Source organism: Heloderma suspectum, chromosome 2, assembly GCF_057233095.1.
Source record: "Heloderma suspectum isolate Gila_16-S chromosome 2, 16-S_ref, whole genome shotgun sequence".
Lineage (NCBI taxonomy): Eukaryota > Metazoa > Chordata > Lepidosauria > Squamata > Helodermatidae > Heloderma > Heloderma suspectum.
In genome coordinates this window covers 405217796-405240537 of record NC_139459.1, presented here as the reverse complement: position 1 = coordinate 405240537, position 22742 = coordinate 405217796, and the positions used below count along the sequence as shown (strand labels likewise).

Below are 22742 nucleotides of genomic sequence, written 5' to 3'. Positions count from 1 at the left end.
TGTAAGTTTTTAAAAGTGCCCACTTTGCAAATCAAAATTCGGGGATGTGTGAAGATTTTCAGAGAACATGAGCTCTGATTCACTTTTGGGCTTGCGAATAGGGCATTTTTGAGTGTTTTGCAGACCGAAATGAAATTCTCATACATCCTAAGTTGTTGGGCAGTGCACAGACCAGAGATGACAACAGGGTTCCTCTCCCACGCTCCTCACCAAGCCCCTTTAGCCTCCAGGGCTGGGGCAGGGCTTGGGGAAGGGCCCAGGGAAGCTGTCGAAGCCCCTGCAGTCTGGATGGGGAACTCCTGCAGGCTGGATGAGACCCATCTGCCAGGGGCTGCCTGGCGCCATTCAATTTGAATCAGAGAGCAGCAAATGTTCCCAGTCATGTAATGACGCTTTTGAATATTTGCTCTTATCGTATCAACCTAAGGGAGTTGAGCTGGGTCAGACCAAAGGTGTCTTTATTCCAGCATTCTGTCCCCACAGTGGCCAGCCAGATGCCCTGCTGGGAACCCACAAGCAGGACATGCTGTCTTTGATAGCGGAGGTAATATAGAGCCATCATGGCTAGTCACCACTGATAGCATTATCTTCTGTGAATTTTTTTACAGACCTCCAAGTTAGTGGCCATCACCACATTTTGCAGTGGGGAATCCCATAGTTTAACTGTGTGCTGTGTGAAAAAGTCCTTCCTCTTATCTGTCCTGAATCTCCCACCAGTCAGCTTCATGGGAGTACCCCTTTGGGTTTTAGTATTATGAGAGGGAGCAAAATGTCTCCCTCTCCACATTCTCCCCACCATGCATAATTTTGTACAACTCTATCATGTCTCCCTTCACCCTCCTTTTTTCCAAGTTAAACAATCACAGCTGCTGTAACCTTCCCTCATAGGGGAGATGCTCCAGCCCCTTGATCATTTCAGTTGCTCTTTTCTGTAATTTTTCCAGCTCTACGATCTCCCTTTTTAGGTGTGGTGACCAGTACTGTACACAGCATTCCAAGTGTGGTCGCACCATAGATTTGTATAACAGCAGTATGATGTTGGCAATTTTATTCTCAGTCCCTTTTCTAATTACACCCTACATGGAATTTGCCTCTTTGATGTCAGCCGCACACTGTGCTGTCATTTTCACTGAGCTGCCCAGCACATTTCCGATCGCTCTTTGAAAAGCTGTTCATGCCCAGTCCCAGCACTGGAAGGAGCCTATGCCCTGGCGTTGTTTTCAAAGTGATTATGACTATTGATCTGGATTTATTATTTATCATATGGCACATTTACATCTCATTACAATAAAAACATAGAGCATAATAAATATGAAATGTAAAATATAAAGTATAGACAGGAATATTACAAATGTATGCCTAGGTTACAGATATAGTTTTTCACTTCTGTTGTCACAGCCAGGAAATCTCCATTGTAGGCTCGGTTTTGACACTCTGTCACTATATGTTGGATAGTTTGTTTTTCAACCCCAGAATCACAGTTGATGATGTTGTTTTGCCCCATTTATAAAGGGCATCTGCACATCTACCATGACCCGCGCGAATTCGGTTCAAGGTTGTCCATATCGCACAGGCTGGTCAAATCCAGGTGGTTTTTCCAAGATGCAGGGCAAGCTTCGGCATTGCGGAGGGCAATTTCCGAGCCACTGTTGTTTCCACATGTGGATCTTGAAATCATCTTCTAGAAGAGCTTTAGCGGTAGAAATGGCTGGATGTCTAGATCTTAACCTGTTTCGCTCCAAGTAGGTTACGTCATTTAATATTGGTAGCTGGAGATTGTTAATAATCTTCCGGTATTCTTGAAGAAGGGTGCTCTTTTGTCTTGCATCCAGAGGTGGTATATGGCTCAAAACAGGCAGCCAGTATGTGGGAGTAGATCGTATCATCCCACTAGGGATGGATGAAAGTCCCTTACCTGGCCCCGCAGCTGTTTTCGGTGGGGGAGGAGGTGCTCCGTTTCTCCCCCCAAAATTCTTGGCAGGTGGGGAGGCGCCCCGCCCCTCCCCGCCAAAATTCTGGCCGGGGGGGAGGCACCCCATCCCTCCCTGTCGAAGTTCTGGCCGGGGGGGAGCGCCCCGTCTCCCCGGCCGCGAAAGAAAAAAGTAAAGTGTAAAAAAAAAAAAGTGATAGGCTACGTAAAGATTTACTTTACTATCACGGCTGACTTTGAAAAAAAAAAAAGCACGTACTCCCAATGCAGCATTGCCCTTATTTTCGCCATAGTCTATGTAAATGTTTACATAGACTGCCCGTGCCCAAATAAGGAACGCACATGGCGGCGCCCATGGGCGCTGCCATTTGCGTACACGCTTTTTTTTTTTCAAAAAAAACTTAGAAAATCTAGCCGTGATAGGCTATGTAAATCTTTACGTAGCCTATCACATTTTTTTTTTTTTACACTTTACTTGGAAATGGCGGTGGCGGCACCGAAATGCCGCCGAAACGCCGCCGGGACCCGCCACCGCGAGGGACATTCGGCCACGGTAAGTCCCATCCCGGGGGTGTTGGAGAATTTCCCCACCAATTTCGGGGGGCCGAATGCGTTGGCATTCGGCCTCCCGGAGATTCGTGGAGAAATTCTCCAACATCCCTACATCCCACTAACAGTACTCATTGACTCATGCAGTTGTGTATCTAGCTTTCTCATGTGTGGACTATTAAGCCACACTGGGGCACAGTACTCTGCTGCTGAGTAAACCAGGCTGAGTGCGGTCGTTCTCAGCGTATTCACTGTCGAGCCCCAGCTAGTGCCGCATAGTTTGTGTAGAATGTTATTTCTCCTTCTCAGTTTGGCAGCAGTCTTCATCAAGTGTTTTTTATAGGAAAGTGTCCTATCCATTGTGACCCCTTTGGGATGCATGTTGTGATTGAGCCGGTTTCCCTTAAATTGAACACTGAGCTCTCTGCCTGCTGATCTATTACAAAGGTGGAAGCATGTTACTTCCGTCTTTGTTGGATTGGGCTGTAACCTCCACTTACAGAAATATTTATCCAGCATGTCTAGATCAGAAGTGCGGACATCTTCAGTTGTCTCAAAGGATTAATGTTGTGTGGCTATAGCCCAATCATCCGCGTAGCCAAACTTCCTCGACTTTGTGTGTGGTATGTCAGCTATGTATAGATTGAAAAGGAGAGGTGCAAGAACCGAGCCTTGTGGTAGTCCGTTGTTTAAAGTTTTAGGGATGCTAGTATCCTCTCCTATAGTCACAGAGAAAGTTCTTCCAGCAAGCATATTATCAATAAGTCGGGTAGTTTTTAGGCACGAGGTTCCTTGTATTAATTTATAAGGTAGTTCCTGTCTCCACACTGTATCATATGCTGCACTTAAATCTATAAAAGCAACTGATGTTTTTTTGCTTTGCCTGATATCTGGCTGCTTCTATATAGGTTGTTAGTGAAAGCACTTGGTCAGTGCAGCTTCGTGCGGGGCGAAATCCAGCTTGTTCCAGTGGAATTATCTGGCGTATCTTCTGGCTGATTATGTTATGCAGAAGCCTTTCGAGAAGCTTATAGACAGTGCTTAGCAGGGCGATTGGTCGATATTTCTTTGGTTGGTCATTTGTTTGACCAACCAAAGAACTATCTGGAAAGAAGGATATTTCATCCACCTCCCCTCCAACCTCCCCCAACATAGACACACCATTCACTGGGACTGGTTGTTGTGCTTCTGGAGTTTTGGATCAGTGCTAGCTTGAGTAAAGTTCTGGAAACTGAATAGAGAGCTCTATATTTCCTAGAAAGGCTTCTGGGATCAAAGAAGCAAGAGCTGAATATGTTATTTCCATTGTATATTGTTGCAGGGAAGTACTCAGAGATTACTCGAGCATCCTGTCCTTCCTGTTTGCCATTCAGGAGATCAACCAGAACCCCAGGCTCTTACCCAACCTCACCCTGGGCTACATCCTCTATGACCACTATTTCGATGCAAGAGTGACTTCTGAAGCCTTGCTAGACCTGCTCTCTCCTGGGCTAGCAAACATTCCCAACTACCAGTGTGGAAGCCAGAATCACCCACTGGCTGTTCTCGAAGGATCTCCCTCTGATATCTCCATCCAGATTTCAACCCTGTTGGGCATCTACAAAATCCCACAGGTGAGGATAGAGATCAGTTGGCCATACACAGGTTATGTCTAAGTCCTGACCTTCGGAGGCAGGCAGGTGCCAACGTGGTGTTGCTTTTGGCACCTCCTGAAGACGTCGTTATTCCGAAGAGCTTTTCCTGAACGACCAGCCATGGTTTATTATCACGTTGCATTGATATCCAAAGACAGGGTCCGCATGGAAGGAGGTACTATCATGTGTGAGATGTTGGGCATCTACAAAACCCTACAGGTGAGATCAGTGGGGTGTACACCAGCTGAGACTCAATGAGGCCTCAGAATGTTATTCATCATAAAATTAAGACCATCTGTTCCATCATCATGAAATGCAGGACAGAGACTCTTCCTGTTAAGTATAACCTGGCCAGTTTTCAGAAATACCAGATGAAGAAGGTCTGACTTAGAAAAGCTTGCCCATGCTGTACTGATGTTCACTGACAGGGACTCAATGGGAGGAGGTACAATCCTGTGTGGGCAGAGCGAGTGGGGAAGCTTTGTCCCCAGCAAAGGGCCCTCCTTGCAATAGATGGGACGCCTCCCTCTTCTCCAGTCATTCTTGATAATTTGGGGTAACTATTATTTGAACTTTGATATTTTTTTTAAAAAAATACTTTTTATTTTATTTTTGTCTTTATAAATGAAATGAACAGTACCAACAACCTAATCGGTAACTAGAGTTTCCCAACAATACAATATTCTTAGGAGGACACAGCAATAACAAAAAGTCGAAGAAAGGGGAAAAAAATATTTAAAAGGATTAAATTTAAACTCCAATACACACAGACTTCAAATCCCATTCTACTTAAAAATTATACCTATAACACTGGCAATATTACAATTCAATACAGCATAAATAATCAACCTTACATTTCAATATCGTATCATCAGTCTTATAGCAAGGAAGCAGGCCTACAATTCATTTCCAGTAACCATATGTTGCCCTTCAGTTAACATATAATAGTAAAGCTTAACAATTTAACCAGCCAAAAATATTACTAATCAAAGTCTCATAATAATGATAATAAAAATAATAATAATAATAAAGGGAGGAGTTTAAAAAGGGTAAATAATAATAATAACAACAAATCACTAAGAAATTTTATGTTATATAATACTAAAGCTTAAAAGCAACCTTACAAACAATCAGTAATATATTTTGTACGAGATATATAAATGAGTGTGCACATTTCTATACACCCTCAAACAGTATATTTAAGTACAGTATATCATATCCATTTTAAAGAGAAAGGGGTTTTTTTTAAAAGGAGAAAAATGAGAGAAAATAAATGGATATATGTATAAGCAATTATCTCTGGCCTAGCCTGAATCATACAGACTAAACATAGCCAGTTAACAAAACATGTTTGTAGATTCCAGTTCATGGGGCTGGAACAGAAATCTCACGTATTTTTGCATTTAGCCACTCCTCTGCCATTTCATGATTTAGGAACTTATTCATCTGACCTTCAGAAACAATGCAAAATGTAGCAGGATATTTTAAGTGAGATTGTAAATTTATTTGTTATGCCAGATTTTTTGCCTTGATGAATTGCCTTCTTTTATCAGCAACTTCTTTGGTGTAATCCAGAAATAACATAACTTTATCTTGTTTCCAAAAAAGATTTCTGCCCCCTCTTGCCAAATGCAGGATATAATTTTTTGTGAAGATTCTTACAAATTGGACTATAATCGTATAACCAGTCCCTTTGGCATTTCGCACACAGAATGCCTGCTCAATATCAAGTAAATAATCCGATGGCACAGGGAGTATCTCATGCAAAAGCTTATCTACAAAAGTAGACAAATTTACATCATTAGGCAAATCTTTAATACCAATGATACGTATGTTTGCCCTGCACGTAAAAGCCTCCAGTTGGGAAATTCTGACAGAAAAATTGTTGAAAAAAACTTGTGTTGCAGTTTCGTTCACTGCCACCCAATCTTCCAGCTGATTAACCTTCACTTCCATTTTTTGCCAAGAAGTATTAATTAAATCCACAGCCCCTTGCAGGGAAGTGATGGAATTTTCAATTGTATCCAGCCTCTTACAGCAAATTGCGAAGACAAGGTTTTTATCAGAGTAAGTAACTCTCCTCTATCTGCTCTTGCCTCCCCTTTTAATTCCAGGGGAGAGATGAAAAGGTTTTTCAACCTTTTAAAAAGCTGTTTGAGATAGCGTCCTGAGGAGACTCCACGGAATGCTGCCAGGGCAACATTGGCTCCAACCGGAAGTTCCATTTGAACTTTGATCTAAAGCACAATCAAACATTTATCTCTTCCTTTCCTTGACAGGTCAGTCATAGTTTAATTTCTCGTGTTCTGAACGATAAAGTTCAGTTCCCTTTTTTCTATCCGATGGTCCCCAAAGACCAAACCCAGTACCAGGCGATTGTCAAACTGCTCCTGCATTTCCGATGGACGTGGGTTGGCCTCTTTGCTGCAGACACTGACAATGGAGAGAGGTTCATGATGACCCTGACACCTGTATTACTAAGGAATGGGGTGTGTGTTGTTTTCTCACAAAGCATCACAGGACTGAATACGAACTTAATCGAGTTCCCTCGCGCTTCATTCGGCAAGTGGAGACTGGTGAATGTCTATGTTTATTGTGCAGAGACTCTGTCCTTCTCAGCTGGAATATCCATTATACAACAATACATTGACTTTGATGTTGAACCCATTCCAGGGAAAGTCTGGATCACAACAGCTTTGTGGGACATCACCACGGAGTTGGAACTGCATTTTCAGTCTTCTGAGCACATCCATGGTATTTTTTCCTTCTTGGTCCAGAGAAATAAAAAGCCCCAGTATCGTGATATTCTAAATCTTTCTTCTGATATTGAGTATTTTCTGTCCATGTGGTTTAACGCTTCCTATTCAAAGCATGCACTATCTGTGAAAGGCTGGAAAAGGTTGACACGGAATGAAAACTTGGAGGCAATGCCCCAAGAGGACATAGAAAGGAACCTGTCTCTAGACAGCTACGTCATGTACAACACTGTCCAGGCTGTGGCCCGTGCCTTGGATGCTGCTTGTCCATCGAGATCCAAGAGGAGGGTGGTGGAGAGGGGAGACAGGCTGGACGTTCAGAGCATACAGCCATGGCAGGTATTCCCTTTCCCATCACAGGTTTCTCTTTTGAATATTGCGATCAGTTGTACAGTTCTGGCATAGTTGTCTTGGAATTAGGCTCTGAGAAAATGCCCAATGTAATAATCGGGTGAAAAGTTGTGTATTTATGGAGCAAATCCAGTCTGGAACTCCCTGTGCTTGTCTCTCTGGACACAGAGGACACAGTCCGTCTGCTAATTGCCCCACACTGGCTCAGCTCACCATGTCTGCGCTGGGTCGTTCCCTCAGCTCCCCCACTGGAGTCAGCTGTCCATAAGTTTATGGGCACATCCTGCCAATCGCCTTTTAAAAAAAAAATGGCCATTGGCAGGATGTGCCCATAGACGTATATGCATAATAGAGCTGTGAATCTTGCATCTATGTCTATGGGCGCATCCTGCCGATGGCCATTAAAAAAAAAAAAAAAGTGATCAGCAGGATTTGCCCATAGACGTATACGCAAAATAGAGCCGTGAATCTTGCATATAAGCCTATGGACACATAGACTTAGACGCATGATTCATGGCTCTATTTGCATCTAAGTCTATGGGCACATCCCACCGATGGCCTTTAAAAAAAAAAAAGACATGGTGATGGGCAGAGAGGAGGCGAACGGCTCTGGCTGGCAAGAAGCAGCCTAGTGCCGTTCCGCCTCCAGTCCTCCTGGAGTGGAGGTCAGTGGTCCCGATCCGCTTCAGATTCCTGAGGCCAGCTTCCAAAGAATCTGGCCTCATTTGAATCTGCAGCGGATTTCTCTGTCATCCCTAGTTGCAGATAGTGCGAAGAGAGCTACTTTGTAACTGACAAATGTGTCTATGTCTGCCAGCAGCCATGTGGTCTTAAGATCATCAGATAAGCCTTCTGGAGAGGTCTGAAAAGGGAGAATGAACTTAACCCTCAGTGAATTATATAATGCACTACATCTTCCATTTGGCCTAATCCACATACACAGAACCAAACTTTTGCTGGCTTTTTAGAAAATCTGCCGGCCAGGTATACAGTGGGCATCAGTTGAAATCTGAGCTGAGTAAAAGCTCGCCTTACAGGGAAGAAGGTTAATTCCCGCAGAGAGGTGGCCCTTTCATGGTCTAGCTTGATTTTGGCATACCAAATAGAAGACTTACACTTCTTTACATATTCAGTATCTCTCTTAGCATCTTCAACAAAGATTATATCCCGGATCTTAGGAACAGATGCATCTTGCATCATCATTACTGGGGAGATCAAATAGAGCAGTGTTATAGCGGTGTTTTAATTAAAGTGTTTCTTGTATCTGTTTTTATATAGAACAGATAATCCTTTTTTTCTCAAAAATGATTTGATGATGCCTGAGACAAGACATTCAGTTCCTTCCAAGGCACATACTAATGTTTACAGCCCTATGCATGTTTACTCATAGAATCATAAGGGGCCTACAAGGCCATCGAGTCCAACCCCCTGCTCAGTGCAGGAATCCAAGTCAGAGCATCCCTGACAGGTGGCTGTCCAGCCTCGTCTTGAGTGCCTCCAGCGTGGGAGAGCCCACCGCCTCCCTAGGTCATGAGTTCCATTGTCCTATTGCTCTAACAGTCAGGAAGTTTTTTCTGATGCTCAGCCGGATGTTGCATTAAGCACATCAGAACAGCCCTGATGCTGGATCAGACCAAAGGAGGTCCAACAGTGCTCAGTCAGCTGCCCCAATGAGAAGCCCCCAAGTAAGACAGGAGTGCAACAGCACCGCCTCACTCCTGTTCCCCAGCATACTGCCTTTGATCCTGGAGGTAGCACAGAACCATAGAGCCCAATGCATCCCAGCAGCCACTAGCAGCACAGTGCAGTTGCCAGGACGGCAGAGAACCAGGTGGTGGGTGGTACGCTAAATCATCTGGAGCCTGCTCCTTATTAGCTGTTGCTCTGAGGGCCAGTAACATCTTGGCTAGCAGCCCCCCCACCCCTTGCCAATTAACGTCTCCTGGACATTTGAGGTGGGTGTATTTCTGTTGGCTGGGGGCCAATATTTTATACTGGAATTTGAATATGTGCCTGGGAAATCCTCTAGTTAAGGGCTGGAGGAACGGGGGCGCCCCTATTAATGTGGTTATGTGTATGGGGAGTTATGGTATTGGGGGATTAATGGGACAGTCCAGGAAAAAGAGGGGTTAGACACCTTGCGCCTACCCCCCTTCTGGTTTTACTTCCGACCAGATGGCCCTGGCAGCCTTACCAGTCTGCCCTCGGGTCTGGTGGTGGTGCTGCTGAATGCCAGGTCAGTCCAAAACAAAATCTCCCTCATCCATGACGTAACTGTGGATGAGAGGGCCAACCTGATGTGTATTACTGATACCTGGGTCAGCGAAATGGGAGGGGCTAGTCTCTCCCTGCTGGGCCCTCCTGGATATTTAGTGCAGCACCATCATAGAACTGAGGGTCAGGGAGTGAGCATTGCTGTGGTCTACAGGAATTCTACCTCCCTCTCTAGGCTTCCTTTTATTTTGGTGCCAGTTTTGAGGGTTTGCACTTTGTACTATAACAGGGACAGACTAGGGATTAAGCTGATGTACTACCCACCAGTATCCCTGCCTGAACTGATGGAGGTGGACTTGGTGTTGAGGACTCCTAGGATGATGGTTCTAGGGGATCTCAACTTCCAGGCTGAGATCACCAGATCTGGGTGGCTCAGGAGTCCATGACCGCCATGACAACCATAGGGCTCTCCGAACCTGCTATCGGTCCCACACATTGTCACGATCCTTCGTCCTCCCACTTCGCAATCAACACACTCCAGGATACCAGGCTTCAGGCTCACTACTTTATTAGTTACTGACTAGCTTCCTTACAAATGCAAATTCTAGGAAACCCTCAGACAGCAGTGAAAACAGCTGATCCACACATTTATGAATATCAACAGAGGAGCTGAAGTGGAAGTTAGAGAAGTTGCCAGCAGTCTGAACAAGAACTTCTCAGCCAGGCTAGGTTTAGAGCGATGCCCCTCCCTAAGGTGGCTCCCTCCTATGGAGGTTTTCACATGTAGCCAACTTGATGGAGTGTCTGAGCTCCGCCTCTAACTTTTCCTGCATCACTCCATGATGGACCCTAGCATCCCTCAAGTCACACCCCACACTCTCCTCTTCCCCAGAAATCTGGGTTCTCATGGAGGAGGAAAGGGAGGGTGTTTAGACTGAGCCATCTGTGCACCAAGGTGTTGGGAAGAAGGCCTTGTCATATCTGAGCTCACTAGGGAGGGAGCCTCCCCCTGTTCTGGCTGTTCCCATTCTGAATCTGAGCTGCTAGACATCTCCACACACTCAGATTCATTCCTGACACACATATCGGAGGACAGATGCTTGATTTGTTTTGGTTTTTTGACTGGGCGTAAGGATGATTATCTGAAAGTGTGGAATCCCCTTGTCACGGTCGGATAATTTCCTATTCAGGTTTAGACCTTGAGCAGCTTTTCCCATCTGCAAGGGTGGGGGACCTATGAAAATGGTCAATACCAACAGATTCCAGAAGCTCTGGGCGGTTTCCTGCTGATATGGCTGGTGGCCTTGTCAAAGCCCTGGCCAGTCTGGAGAACATGGAGATGACTCAGGCAGTTGACATGATCATGCCCAAATGCCCTCTCCCTTTGAGCAGAGCTGGGCAGGTCCTTGGAATGCACCTGAGCTGAGGACAATGAAGCAAGAGGGAAGATGGCTAGGATGCAGGTGGAGGAAGATGTGCGCTGAGTCTGACCCAACATAGCTTAGAGTTCACTATCAAGCCTACTCTGTGGCAGTGAGGGGAGCAAAGAGGGAGTTCTTCAGTGTTGTCCAGCAGAGCTCTCTTGAGTGGTTCACGGCCTATTGCGATCTGGAACAAACATTAATAAAGGCCTTATCTTAAACCAAAGTCAATACACAAAGCAAAATGGGTTTAAGAGAACTTACAAAGTGCAAGACTAGGATGCAACTACCATTAATAAAATTAGATACAATAACAAATCTGTAATACAAAGTGTAAAAAGCAGGTATAACAATTTAATTATATGACAAACCATATAAAATTGTACCAAAATGGAAAATCGACAGTCCCAAAACTTATTTAACATTCCTGATTCGAAATACTCATATTGTAGGTTATACTAATACTATCAACCTGTCCCAGACACGTTTCAACCCCAAGGTTGAACCACTTGGGGAGGTTATCTGGAGATGTGGGCTGAGGTGTCACCAATGTGGAGATGACACCCAGCTCTAACTCTCCTTTTCAATTAATCCGGGTGAGGCAGTGGGTGTTCTGAATTGGTGGCTGAGTGCACTAATAGACTGGATGAGGCCCAATAAAGTGTGACTCAATCCAGGAAAGATGGAGGTACTGTAAGTGGGTAGTTCTTCTGCCTGGATGAGTGATGTTCAACCTATTCTAGACGGGGTTGCATTCCCCCAAAGGATCAGGTTCATAGTTCTTTGATCCAGCACTGTCATTGGAGGCACAGGTGACCTCGGTGCCACAAAGCACCTTTTATCAGCTTAGGCTGATATACCAGCGACATTCTTATCTTGGTATAGATTAGGGGTGTATGAAACCCCCTTACCTTGCATCTGCTGGGGGGGGTTGGGGGTGATCCGGTCCTCCCCCCGAGAATCCTCCTGGCCGGCTCCGCTCTGTGGCAAGTCTGCGGAGCCGGCTGGCTGCTGTCAGACTTCCAGCCACAGCTGGTCTCTGGACACGAATGGCGTCCGGCCTAGCGGATGCCATTTGCGTCCCTTCCCCTTCCGTGATAGGCTACGTAAAGCTTTACGTAGCCTATCACAGGAAGGGGAAGGGACGCAAATGCCGTAGCTAGGCCAGACACCATTCACATCCGAAGACCAGTCTCGGATGGACCCGGCCAGATCTGGAGCTGGCGGTGCCAGCCTGCCAGGTAGGATCCGGCTGGGTCGGACTTTGGGGGGGTGGCAGGGTGGGGTGGTCCATTCCTCCATGGACTCTGGGAGTTATTTAACATTCCCACACGGAATCCGTGGCACAATTATATATAGATAGCCTAGCCACAGTTATCCACGCTCTGGCAATCTCTTATTTGGATTATTGCAATGCATTATACGTGTGGCTGACTTTGAAACTGAGCCAGAAACTTCAGCTGATCCAAAATAGGGCAGTGACACAGTTAACCGGGACCGGTCGATACAATATTATGCAAATGCTCTGTGAACTGCAAGGCTTCCAGTCCATTTCCAGGCCCAATTGAAAATACTAATTCTTTGAATTGGGTAGCAATTCCGGTATGAACTTTTAAAGCCCTAAAAGGCTTAAAGGCAGGTTACCTGAGGGATCGTATCCTCCCATATATCATACAGTTCTAGAAGAGTTGCCTTGGAATGTCATTGGAAGTACAGGTGCCCTGGAAGAACAAAGCACCTTTTATCAGCTTAGGCTGATATACCTGCTTCACCCCGATCTCCACAGAGCTAGCCTAGCTAAAGTTATGCACACTCTGGTACCCTCTAGATGATCAAAATAGGGCAACAACACAGTTGTCTGGGACCGGTCAATACGATGATATCATGCAAGTGCTCTGTGAACTGCATGGCTTCCACTCCATTTCCAGGCCCAATTGAAAATATTAATTCTTTGAATTGGGTAGCAATTCTGGTTGCATGTTGCATGATGTGTTCTGCATACAGGTTGAATAGGTAGGGTGAGAGTATACAACCCTGCCGTACTCTTTCCCCAATCTTAAACCAGTCCGTTGTTCCGTGGTCTGTTCTTACCATTGCTACTTGGTCGTTATACAGATTCCTCATGAGGCAGACAAGATGACTTGGTATCCCCATACCACCAAGAACTTGCCACAATTTGTTATATCCACACAGTCAAAGGCTTTAGAGTAGTCAATAAAACAGAAATAGATGTTTTTCTGAAACTCTCTGGCTTTCTCCATTATAGAACTGTGGTCACTGTTTCCAAATGGTTTGACAACACTCACATCTCACACTAGGTCCTGGGGGGCACCACTTAGGATTAAATCCAGGGTTGCCTCCTCTGATCAATTCCATGACCACCTCTTCTCGTGCACAGTCATTTAGTGCATTGGGGAAAAAATCACCTCTCTGTCATGGCTGGAACATGCATTTATCCAGTCGAGGTGGGGGTAATTGAAATCACCCATTATTACAAAACTTACTCATTTGGAGGCCTCCCTGATTTCATTTTCCATCTCAAGATCATTTTGACTGTTTTGGTCTGGGGGATGATAGCATGTCCCCAGTACTAAATTACTTTTAGAGCCTGGTTTTGTCACCCAAAGTGCTTCTGTGGAGGAGTCTGCCCTTTTTTAGGATTTCTAGTCTGGTTTACACTATGCCTTCACTGATGAACAGAGCAACACCTCCTCCAGGATGCCATTTCCGGCCCTTCTTATTGAGTTTATATCCATATATACCCATATCCCACTGGTTCTCTCCATTCCACCAGGTTTCCATGATGCCCAATATATCTGAGTTCTCCTTTAAAACCAGGAAGTTCAACTCTCCGGTCTTGGCTGGAAGGCTTTTAGCATTAGCATAGGAACACCTGTACATGGTGTCCTTCCCCAGATATCTGTGACATGGGCATCTTCTGCTATGCACCCTTCGGCCTCTTTGACTGGCTATCATGTTTCACCATATGCCCCTGGCCTATTTTCTCCCTATCTCCATTTGGGCAACTGGAAATATTTTCCTCTTCATCACCTAGGGATAATTCAACTATCCCTAGTTAGCACTGGAAGCACTGGATGCTTCCCAGCTGTCAGCTTTCCTCCAGGGTTCAGGTTAAAAGCTGCTCTGCCTGCCACAGTTTGGCTGTTAAGTGCCAGCAGTCTGGTTCCATTTTGGTTCAAATCGAGCCCATCCCTCCTTGTACAGGCCCAGATTGTCCCAAAATGTGTCCTAGTGCCTAACAATTCTGAACCCCTGCTCCGTCCCCCACTGTCTCATCCATGCATGGCCCTGCATGTGGAACAGGTGGCATTTCCAAGAAAGCCACCTTGGAGGTCCTGGATTTCAACCTCCTACCTAGCAACCTAAATTTGGCTTCCAGGACCTCAAGGCTACAGTTCCTCACATCATCTGGACCAACATGGGGGACGACCACTGACATTACACGCATCCTGTCTGCAAAGCTATCTGTATGGCACGTGACATATGCAACTGTCACACCAGGCAGGCAATTTACCATGCAGTGCACATGCCCATCACAAACCCAGCCATCTATGTGTGTCCCAAAACCACAAGCCCCCACCCCCCGGAGGTACACCCTCAGTGCAAGAATCTATTTGTTCATGTTCCAAGGATTGGGTCCCTTCTAAGGGATCAGTTCCCTCTTCCGGAAAATGATGCCCTCCTTCCCCGAAACCCCCATTCTCCGTGACAGCAGAGGAGTGGTCACCCAGGAATTGGGACACTACTGTTAGGTCCCTGAAGGTCTTGTCCACCAACATTTTTTCCCTGTTTACTCAGCGCTGCTGCTTCCTCTGCCATTCTAGCTTGACCCTTTCCTGAGAACCCCCCAGTTTTACAATACTTCCATCATGGACGGAGCTTATTTGGATGAGAACGGAGACCTGGCAGCTGACCTGGACATTGTGAACTGGATGGTGTTTCCCAATTGGACCTTTGATAGAGACATATTTGGGAGTATAAAAAGACGGGGATCCGGAGACCTCGGCTTCACCGTTGATGAGGATGCCATTGTCTGGCCCACGCGGTTCAACAAGGTGGGGAAAATCTTTTGGTTTTTTCATAGGATCATAGAATAGTAGGGTTGGACCATCAAGTCCAGCCCCCTGCTCAATGCTCAATGCATTTTCTCATTGAGTTGACCATCTCCTAAGCTCTAATACATTTAATGTGCTCTAAACGGGACTGCCTTTCAAGGTTCCGTTCATAGGAATATGAGAAGCTGCCTCGCACTGAGTCAGACCCTGCCTTGCTCCATCCAGGCCAGTATGGCTGACACTGACCGGCAGCAGTGGCTCTCGGGGGTTTCAGGCAGGATTCTTGCCTGCCCTACGGAGATGTCAGGGATTGAAGGTGGGACCTTCTGCATGAAAAGGAGGGGCTTTATCACTGAACGATGCACCCAGACTGTTGCCCACATCCGACAACAGGGCGCATGTGACTGTCATGTTTCGAAGCTTCACTGTCTAACAGTGCATTTCAAGGCACAATATGTGATAGTGCTGTTTTGTTTTGTTTTTAAACTTATGAAACTCTAAATTACTTGGGCCCGGGTCGACTGAAGAACTGCTTTCTGCCATACAAACCTGCCTGTGTTTCAAGATTTTACATTATGTGTTATTTATTTATTTATGTATGTATGTATGTATGTATTTTCATTATTGCATTTTTATACTGCTGCCCAATAGGAAAAGCTCTCTGAGTGGTTCACAAAACTTGAAGCCACAAGATACGATGATTTTTAAACAGAATATATTCCTTGGTTGTGTAGAAAGGCGGAGTATATGTTTAAACAAATGAAAATCAAATAGTTGTTTAAATACCATACATGGAGCAAAATGATATCGTTCCCGCCCATTTGTTTGTTTATTTATTTTGTTGCACTACAAGAAAAATGGTCCTCAAGGCAATTGGTTCTGGGATAAAAACACTGGGGTTATGAATGCCGGATGGCACAATGGGAGAGATGCTCAGGGATAGGCTGGGAAAGACAGTTGTTTCTGGTAGGGCCTGACATGGACATTGCTGGCAGATGGAGAACCTGAAGTTTGAACCACAGCAATCAGGCAAAGGCAGGAGATCAAAGGTCAGGCTCCTAATGGGCATTCGAGAGAGAGAGAGAGAGAGAGAGAGAGAGAGAGAGAGAGAGAGAGAGATGCATGCATTGGTGTTATTATCAGATGCATCATCGTCGTCATACAGCCGTTAAGTCGTGTCCGACTCTTCGTGACCCCATGGACCATAGCACGCCAGGCCTTCCTGTCCTCCGCTCTCTCCCGGAGTGTGCTCAAGTCCATATTCATTGCATCGGTGATGCTATCTAGCCATCTCATCCTCTGCCGTCCCCTTCTCCTTTGGCCTTCAGTCTTTCCCAGCATCAGGGTCTTTTACACAGAGTTTTCTCTTCGCATTAGGTGGCCAAAATATTTCAGCTTCAGCTTCAGGATCTGTCCTTCCAATAAGCACTCAGGGTTGATTTCCTTTAGGATTAACTGATTTGACCTCCTTGCAGTCCAGGGGACTCATAAGAGTCTTCTCCAGCACCACAGTTAAAAAGCATCAATTCTTTGGCGCTCAGCCTTCCTTATAGTCCAGCTCTCACAGCCATACATTACTACTGGGAAAACCCATAGCTTTGATTAGACGGACCTTTGTCGGCAAGGTGATGTCTCTGCTTCTTACTATGCTGTCTAGGTTTGCCGTAGCTTTCCTCCCAAGGAGCAAGCGTCTTGTAATTTCATGGCTACAGTCACCGTCTGCGGTGATCTTGGAGCCCAAGAAAGTAAAATCTGTCACTGCTTCCATTTCTTCCCCTTCTATATGCCAGGAAGTGATGGGGCCAGATGCCATGATCTTCGTTTTTTGAATGTTGAGTTTCAAACCAGCTTTTGTACTCTCCTCTTTCACCCTCAACAAGAGGCTCTTGAGATCCTCTTCGCTTTCTGCCATTAGGGTGGTATCGTCTGCATATCGGAGGTTGTTGATAATTCTCCTGGCAATCTTAATTCCGACCTCTGATTCATCCAACCCGGCATTTCTCATGATGTACTCTGCATATAAGTGAAATAAGCAGGGCAACAATATGCAGCCTTGTCGTACTCCTTTCCCAATTTTGAACCACTCGATTGCTCCATGTCTGGTTCTTACTGTTGCTTCTTGACCCTCGTACAGGTTTCTCAGAGGACAGGTAAGGTGGTCTGGTACTCCCATCTCTTTCAGAATTTGCCAGAGTTTGTGGTGATCCACACAATCAAAGGCTTTAGCGTAATCAATGAAGCAGAAATAGACGTTTTTCTGGAATTCTCTTGCTTTCTCCATGATCCAGCGAAAGTTGGCGATTTGATCTCTAGTTCCTCTGCCTCTTCGAAACCCAGCTTGTACTTCCAGTAGTTCTCGGTTCGCATACTGCTGAAGCCTAGCTTGTAGGATTTTGAGCATCACCTTGCTGGCATGTGAAATGAGCGCAATTGTGCGGTAGTTTGAACACTCTTTGGCGTTGCCCTTCTTTGGAATTGGAATGTAAACTGACCCTTTCCAGTCTTGTGGCCATTGTTGAGTGTTCCAAATTTGTTGGCCTATTGAATGCAGCACTTTAACAGCATCATCTTTTAGGATTTGAAATAGCTCAGTTGGAATACTGTCATCTCCGCTAGCTTTGTTGTTACTAATGCTTCCTAAGGCCCACTTGACTTCACTCTCTAGGATGTCCGGCTCAAGTTCAGTGACTGCACTCTCATGGCTATCAGGGACATTCAGATCTTTCCTGTGTAGTTCTTCTGTGTATTCTTTCCACCTCTTCTTAATCTCATCTGCTTCTGTTAGGTCCCTGCCTTCTTTGTCCTTTATCATGCCCGTCTTTGCACAAAACATTCCCTTGAGATCTCCAATTTTCTTGAAGAGATCTCTAGTCTTTCCCATTCTGTTGTTTTCCTTGATTACTTTGCATTGTTCATTTAAGAAGGCCTTCTCGTCTCTCCTTGCTATTCTCTGGAACTCTGCATTCAGTTGGATAGATCTTCCCCTTTCTCCCTTGCTTTTCGCTTCCCTTCTTTCCTCAGCTACTTGGAAAGCCTCATCAGACAGCCACTTGGCTTTCTTGCATTTCGTTTTCTTTGGGATGGATTTCGTTGCTGCCTCCTGAACAATGTTACAGACCTCCATCCATAGTTCCTCAGGCACTCTAATCCCTGAAATCTATTCCTCACCTCCACTGTATATTCATCAGGGATATGATTTAGGTCATACCTGAATGGTTTAGTGGTTTTCCCTACTTTCTTCAATTTAAGCCGAAATTTTGCAACCAGCAGCTCATGATCTGAGCTACAGTCAGCTCCAGGTCTTGTTTTTACTGACTGTATGGAGCTTCTCCATCTTTGGCTGCAAAGGACATAATCAATCTGATTTCGATATTGACCATCTGGTGACGTCCATGTGTAGAGTCGCCTCTTGTGCTGTTGGAAAAGAGTGTTTGCTATGATCAGCGTGTTCTCTTGGCAAAACTCTATTAGCTTTTGTCCTGCTTCATTTTGTACGCCAAGGCCATGCCTGCCTGTTATCCCGGTGATTTCTTGACTTCCTACTTTAGCATTCCAATCCCCTATGATGAAGAGGACATCTTTTTTTGGTGTTAGTTCTAGAAGATGTTGTAGGTCCATTCCTTATTTGGTCGCTGTAGTCTACGTAAATGTTTACGTAGACTACGGCGAAAATAAGGGCAACGCAAATAGCAAATAGCATTGCCCTTATTTTCGCCGTAGTCTACGTAAACATTTACGTAGACTACAGCGACCAAATAAGGAACGCGAATGGCGGCTCCCTATGGGGGCCGCCATTATCCGTACGCGCTTTTTTTTTTTTAAGTCACCCGTGATAGGCTACGTGACGATTAACGTAGCCTATCATGGCTGACTTTGCAGATCTAGCCGTGATAGGCTACGTTAATCGTCACGTAGCCTATCACGGGGGCGTTTTTGTTTTTGTTTTTAAACTTTGGAGTTCGCGGCCGGGCGAGGCGGGAAGCCTCCCCCCCGGCCTGAATTTCGGCCGGGCGAGGCGGGAAGCCTCCCCCCCCCCGGCCTGAACTTCGCGGGGGGAGCAACGAAGCGCCTCCCCCCCACCGCGAACAAGCTTCGACGACAGGTAAGTGACTTTCGTCCACCCCTAGTAATTTTAAAAGCCATTTTCGAGTCCAACCCCCTGCTCAATGCAGGAATCCATGTCAGAGCTTCCCTGACAGATGGCTGTCCAGCCTCGTCTTGAACGCCTCCAGTGTGGGAGAGCCCACCTCCTCCCTAGGTAATTGGCTCCATTGTCGTATTGCTCTAACAGTCAGGACGTTTCTCCTGATGTTCAGCCGGAATCTGGCTTCCTGTCACTTGAGCCCATTATTCCGTGTCCTGCACTCTGGGATGATCGAGAAGAGATCCTGGCCTTCCTCTCTGGGACAACCTTTCAAGTACTTGAAGAGCGCTATCATTATCTCCCCTCAGTCTTCTCTTCTCTAGGCTAAACATGCCCAATTCTTTCAGTCTCTCCTCATAGGGCTTTTTTTCCAGTCCCCTGAACATCTTTGTTGTCCTCCTCTGAACCCTCTCCAGTTTGTCTGCATCCTTCTTAAAGTGTGGTGCCCAGAACTGGACACAGTACTCCAGATGAGGCCTAACCAGTGCTGAGTAGAGGGGAACTAGTACTTCCTGGGATTTGGAAGCTATGCTTCTATGAATGCAGACCAAAATAGCATTTGCCTTTTTTGCAGCCGCATCACATTGTTGGCTCATATTCAGCTTGTGATCGACAACAATTCCAAGATCCTTCTCACTTGTAGTTAGGGGTGGACGAAAGTCACTTACCTTTTCTCGCAGCTTGTTCGCGGTGGGGGGGAGCGCTTCGCTGCTCCCCCCGTGAAGTTCAGGCCGGGGGGGAGGCTTCCCGCCTCGCCCAGCCGAAATTCAGGCCGGGGAGGAGGCTTCTCGCCTCGCCCGGCCGAAATTCAGGCCGGGGAGGAGGCGCCTCGCCTCGCCCGGCCGCGAACGCGGAAGTAAAAAAAAAAAAAAAAAAAGCCCCCTGATAGGCTACGTGATGATTCACGTAGCCTATCACGGCTAGATCTGCAAAGTCAGCCGTGATAGGCTACGTGAATCGTCACGTAGCCTATCAGGGGACGTTTTTGTTTTTGTTTTCTTTTATTGCAATGGCGGGGGCGGCAGCCGGTCGAAAGACTGGCTGCCGCTCCCGCCCCGCTCGAACACCCGACAAACCGCCAGCCAGACCCGCCGCCAGGAGGGACATTCAGGGAAGGTAAGTCCCGTCCCGGGGGGGGGCGGGGAGGTGCGGAGGATTTCTCCCCGAAACTTGTTTGGGGGGCCGAACATGTTGGCGCTCGGCCCCCCGAAGTTTCGGGAAGAAATTCTCTGCCATCCCTACTTGTAGTGGTGTTGAGCCATGTATCCCCCATCTTGTAAGTGTGCCTTTGGTTTCTTTTTCCTAGGTGCCTCCAAAGCAAGTGGGTGGGTAGGGTCCCTGCACAGCTCTACTTTCCATACATAAATTGGCCCTAACACCTTTTCCTTAATGGTTCTTGTTTCTGTGATTAGCCCCTGCCCCATTCCCGGTGCGTGGAAAGCTGTCACCCTGGATTCATGAAAGTAGTTAAGGAAGGAGGGCCAGTTTGCTGCTATGACTGTGCTCCCTGCGGGGAAGGCACCATCTCCATTCAGGAAGGTGGGTGACTCTTTTGGAAAATACAGGTCATGGGAAGGAGGGCAAAGATTTATCCACACGTGTTCTCTGAATATTTTTCTTAAGGCAGTTTTAAACTTGGATCCTTAATTGTTTGTTTGTTTGTTTGTTTGTTTTTTCATAAGTTAAGTTGCAAGGTATAACCTTGGAGGATGGACTGGACATCTGAATCTGCAGATTCAGAACTCTTAGTCCAAATGGCCTTAATCTGGAGGACAATTCATAAGGATTATATCAGCCATACCTCTGTTTTTTCTCCCAAGGAATTGTCGTCTCCAGGCATATATTTATTTCCAAATATATATTTTTTAAAATCTTCTGTTGTTAGTCTCTCTCTCTGAAACTACAACTACATCAACTTCAAGGCAGACCAAATATCCATATAAGTATCTATTTGCAATTGGCAAATATATTGTTGTTGTTGTTGTTGTTGTTCAGTCGTTAAGTCGTGTCCGACTCCTCGTGACCCCACGGACCATAGCACGCCAGGCCTTCCTGTCCTCCACTCTCTATACCACCCATTTAAATGTTGAAAGCATTGTTAGGTCTTTAATCCATTGCATTATAGGAGGTGAGCATTTATCCTTCCAAAGTTGTAATATCTGTTTTTTAGCTGGCAAAAGGGCGCAGAGAGTCCATTTTGCTGACCATGCATTAACTTCCAGGAAGCAGGTAGATGGTTTAGGAAGACATGTTAGTAAATATTTAAGAGTGTTCCAATACAAGGTTTATCTGTATAATAACCTCCTCTCCCAAAGAGGCAACTATTGTGCATTGCCAAAATGTATGATTAAAAGGAACATTCTCTGTGTTACACCTCTAGCAATTAGCCAACGTAGATAAACCCTTATTAAAGAGATGTTGTTGCATCCAGTAGACATGGAACATGAGTTTTTGCTGAAGAAGGCATAGCCTGAGATCCATAGATGCTTCAGATACAGATGCTAAAGTAGTAATCCATTGATTAGGCACAATGAGACAGTCTAGTTCCCTATTCCATTCCTGCTAATTTCATTAAAGCTAGTACGATAAGCACATTTTGCACACTTGCACAAATCCACATTAGTTCATGCAAATTAGCACTAATGTGAATTAGCACATTTGTGCAAGTGCACATTAGCACGCATCCCCCCAAAAGTGAAAAGTCAGTCGGCAAGTCCACAGAATCCATGTGACCCAGATAAAGCCAGTCTGTGTGGAATCTTCCTGTTGGATTCAAGGAAATCCAAACTCATTTGAATCAGTTGCAGATTTCTCTGACATCTCTACTTCTTGATGCCACTTCCCATGCTTTAGATGTGGGTGAGAGGGCACGTAGGTCAATTTGCTCTGGTCTGGGCAGAAGTTTCCTCACATGCTTGGGTGCAAGAGACAGTGTCCGCTGGGTATGCCTTACAGTTATTCTGGAACCCTCAGGACAGATTAATTTCCTCAACCAGGTCTTGCAACCCAGTCAAGCATCCTGCAATTTGGAGGGACATCCAGTACTCAGTAGACATCGAGTCCTTTCCCCAGTGCGATGGTGCTCCAGGTTCTATTTGGTGCTTTTCTTAGTGCCAACAAGGAATGGGCATTTTAAAGCTATTTTGGACCTAGATTGGCTTAACAAAATGCTTCTCCAGAAGCACTTCTGAATGGAGATGCTCCACTCTTTTGTGGTGACCAACTTGGAATGGGATTCTCTGGTGTCGATGAACTTGTCCAAAATTTACCTACATCCTGTTTTGAAACATCGACAGGAGGTTTTTGAGGTTTGTGTGTATCAGCTCGCATTTCCAATACAGGGCCATGGGCTTTGGGCTGATGTCCACCCCAAGGGTGTTCACCAAAGTCCTGGTGGCTCTGGTATTTGGAGAAAATACTAGGGGTGGTCCATGCTGTACAGAAGGTGAAGGGACAGGCCTGCACTCCCTAGCTCACTGCCCATGTCTTCTGGTATCCAGCCAGGATCTAGTATCTTGGTCTTGTCACCACACAAGACAACTGCAGAGATTGCTGCTCCCCTTCCAGGATGACATGATGACCAGGTCACTGAAGTGGATTCCTCTTCCTTGCACTCAGAATTGAAATGGTGGCTCTCAGCAGGGAGAATAGCCCAGTGGACCAGCCT

General features: G+C 45.9%; 1 protein-coding gene across 1 annotated transcript in view; it reads left to right on the top strand.

The window, feature by feature from the left end:
- Positions 1 to 22742, top strand: part of LOC146356738 (vomeronasal type-2 receptor 26-like) — a 42160-nt gene that overhangs the window by 4823 nt on the left and 14595 nt on the right. Inside the window, exons 3-6 of the mRNA XM_084830278.1 lie at positions 3801 to 4092; positions 6393 to 7208; positions 14701 to 14931; positions 20488 to 20614. Coding sequence (XP_084686404.1) covers positions 3801 to 4092; positions 6393 to 7208; positions 14701 to 14931; positions 20488 to 20614 — 1466 coding nt within the window. The remainder of the gene's footprint in view (positions 1 to 3800; positions 4093 to 6392; positions 7209 to 14700; positions 14932 to 20487; positions 20615 to 22742) is intronic.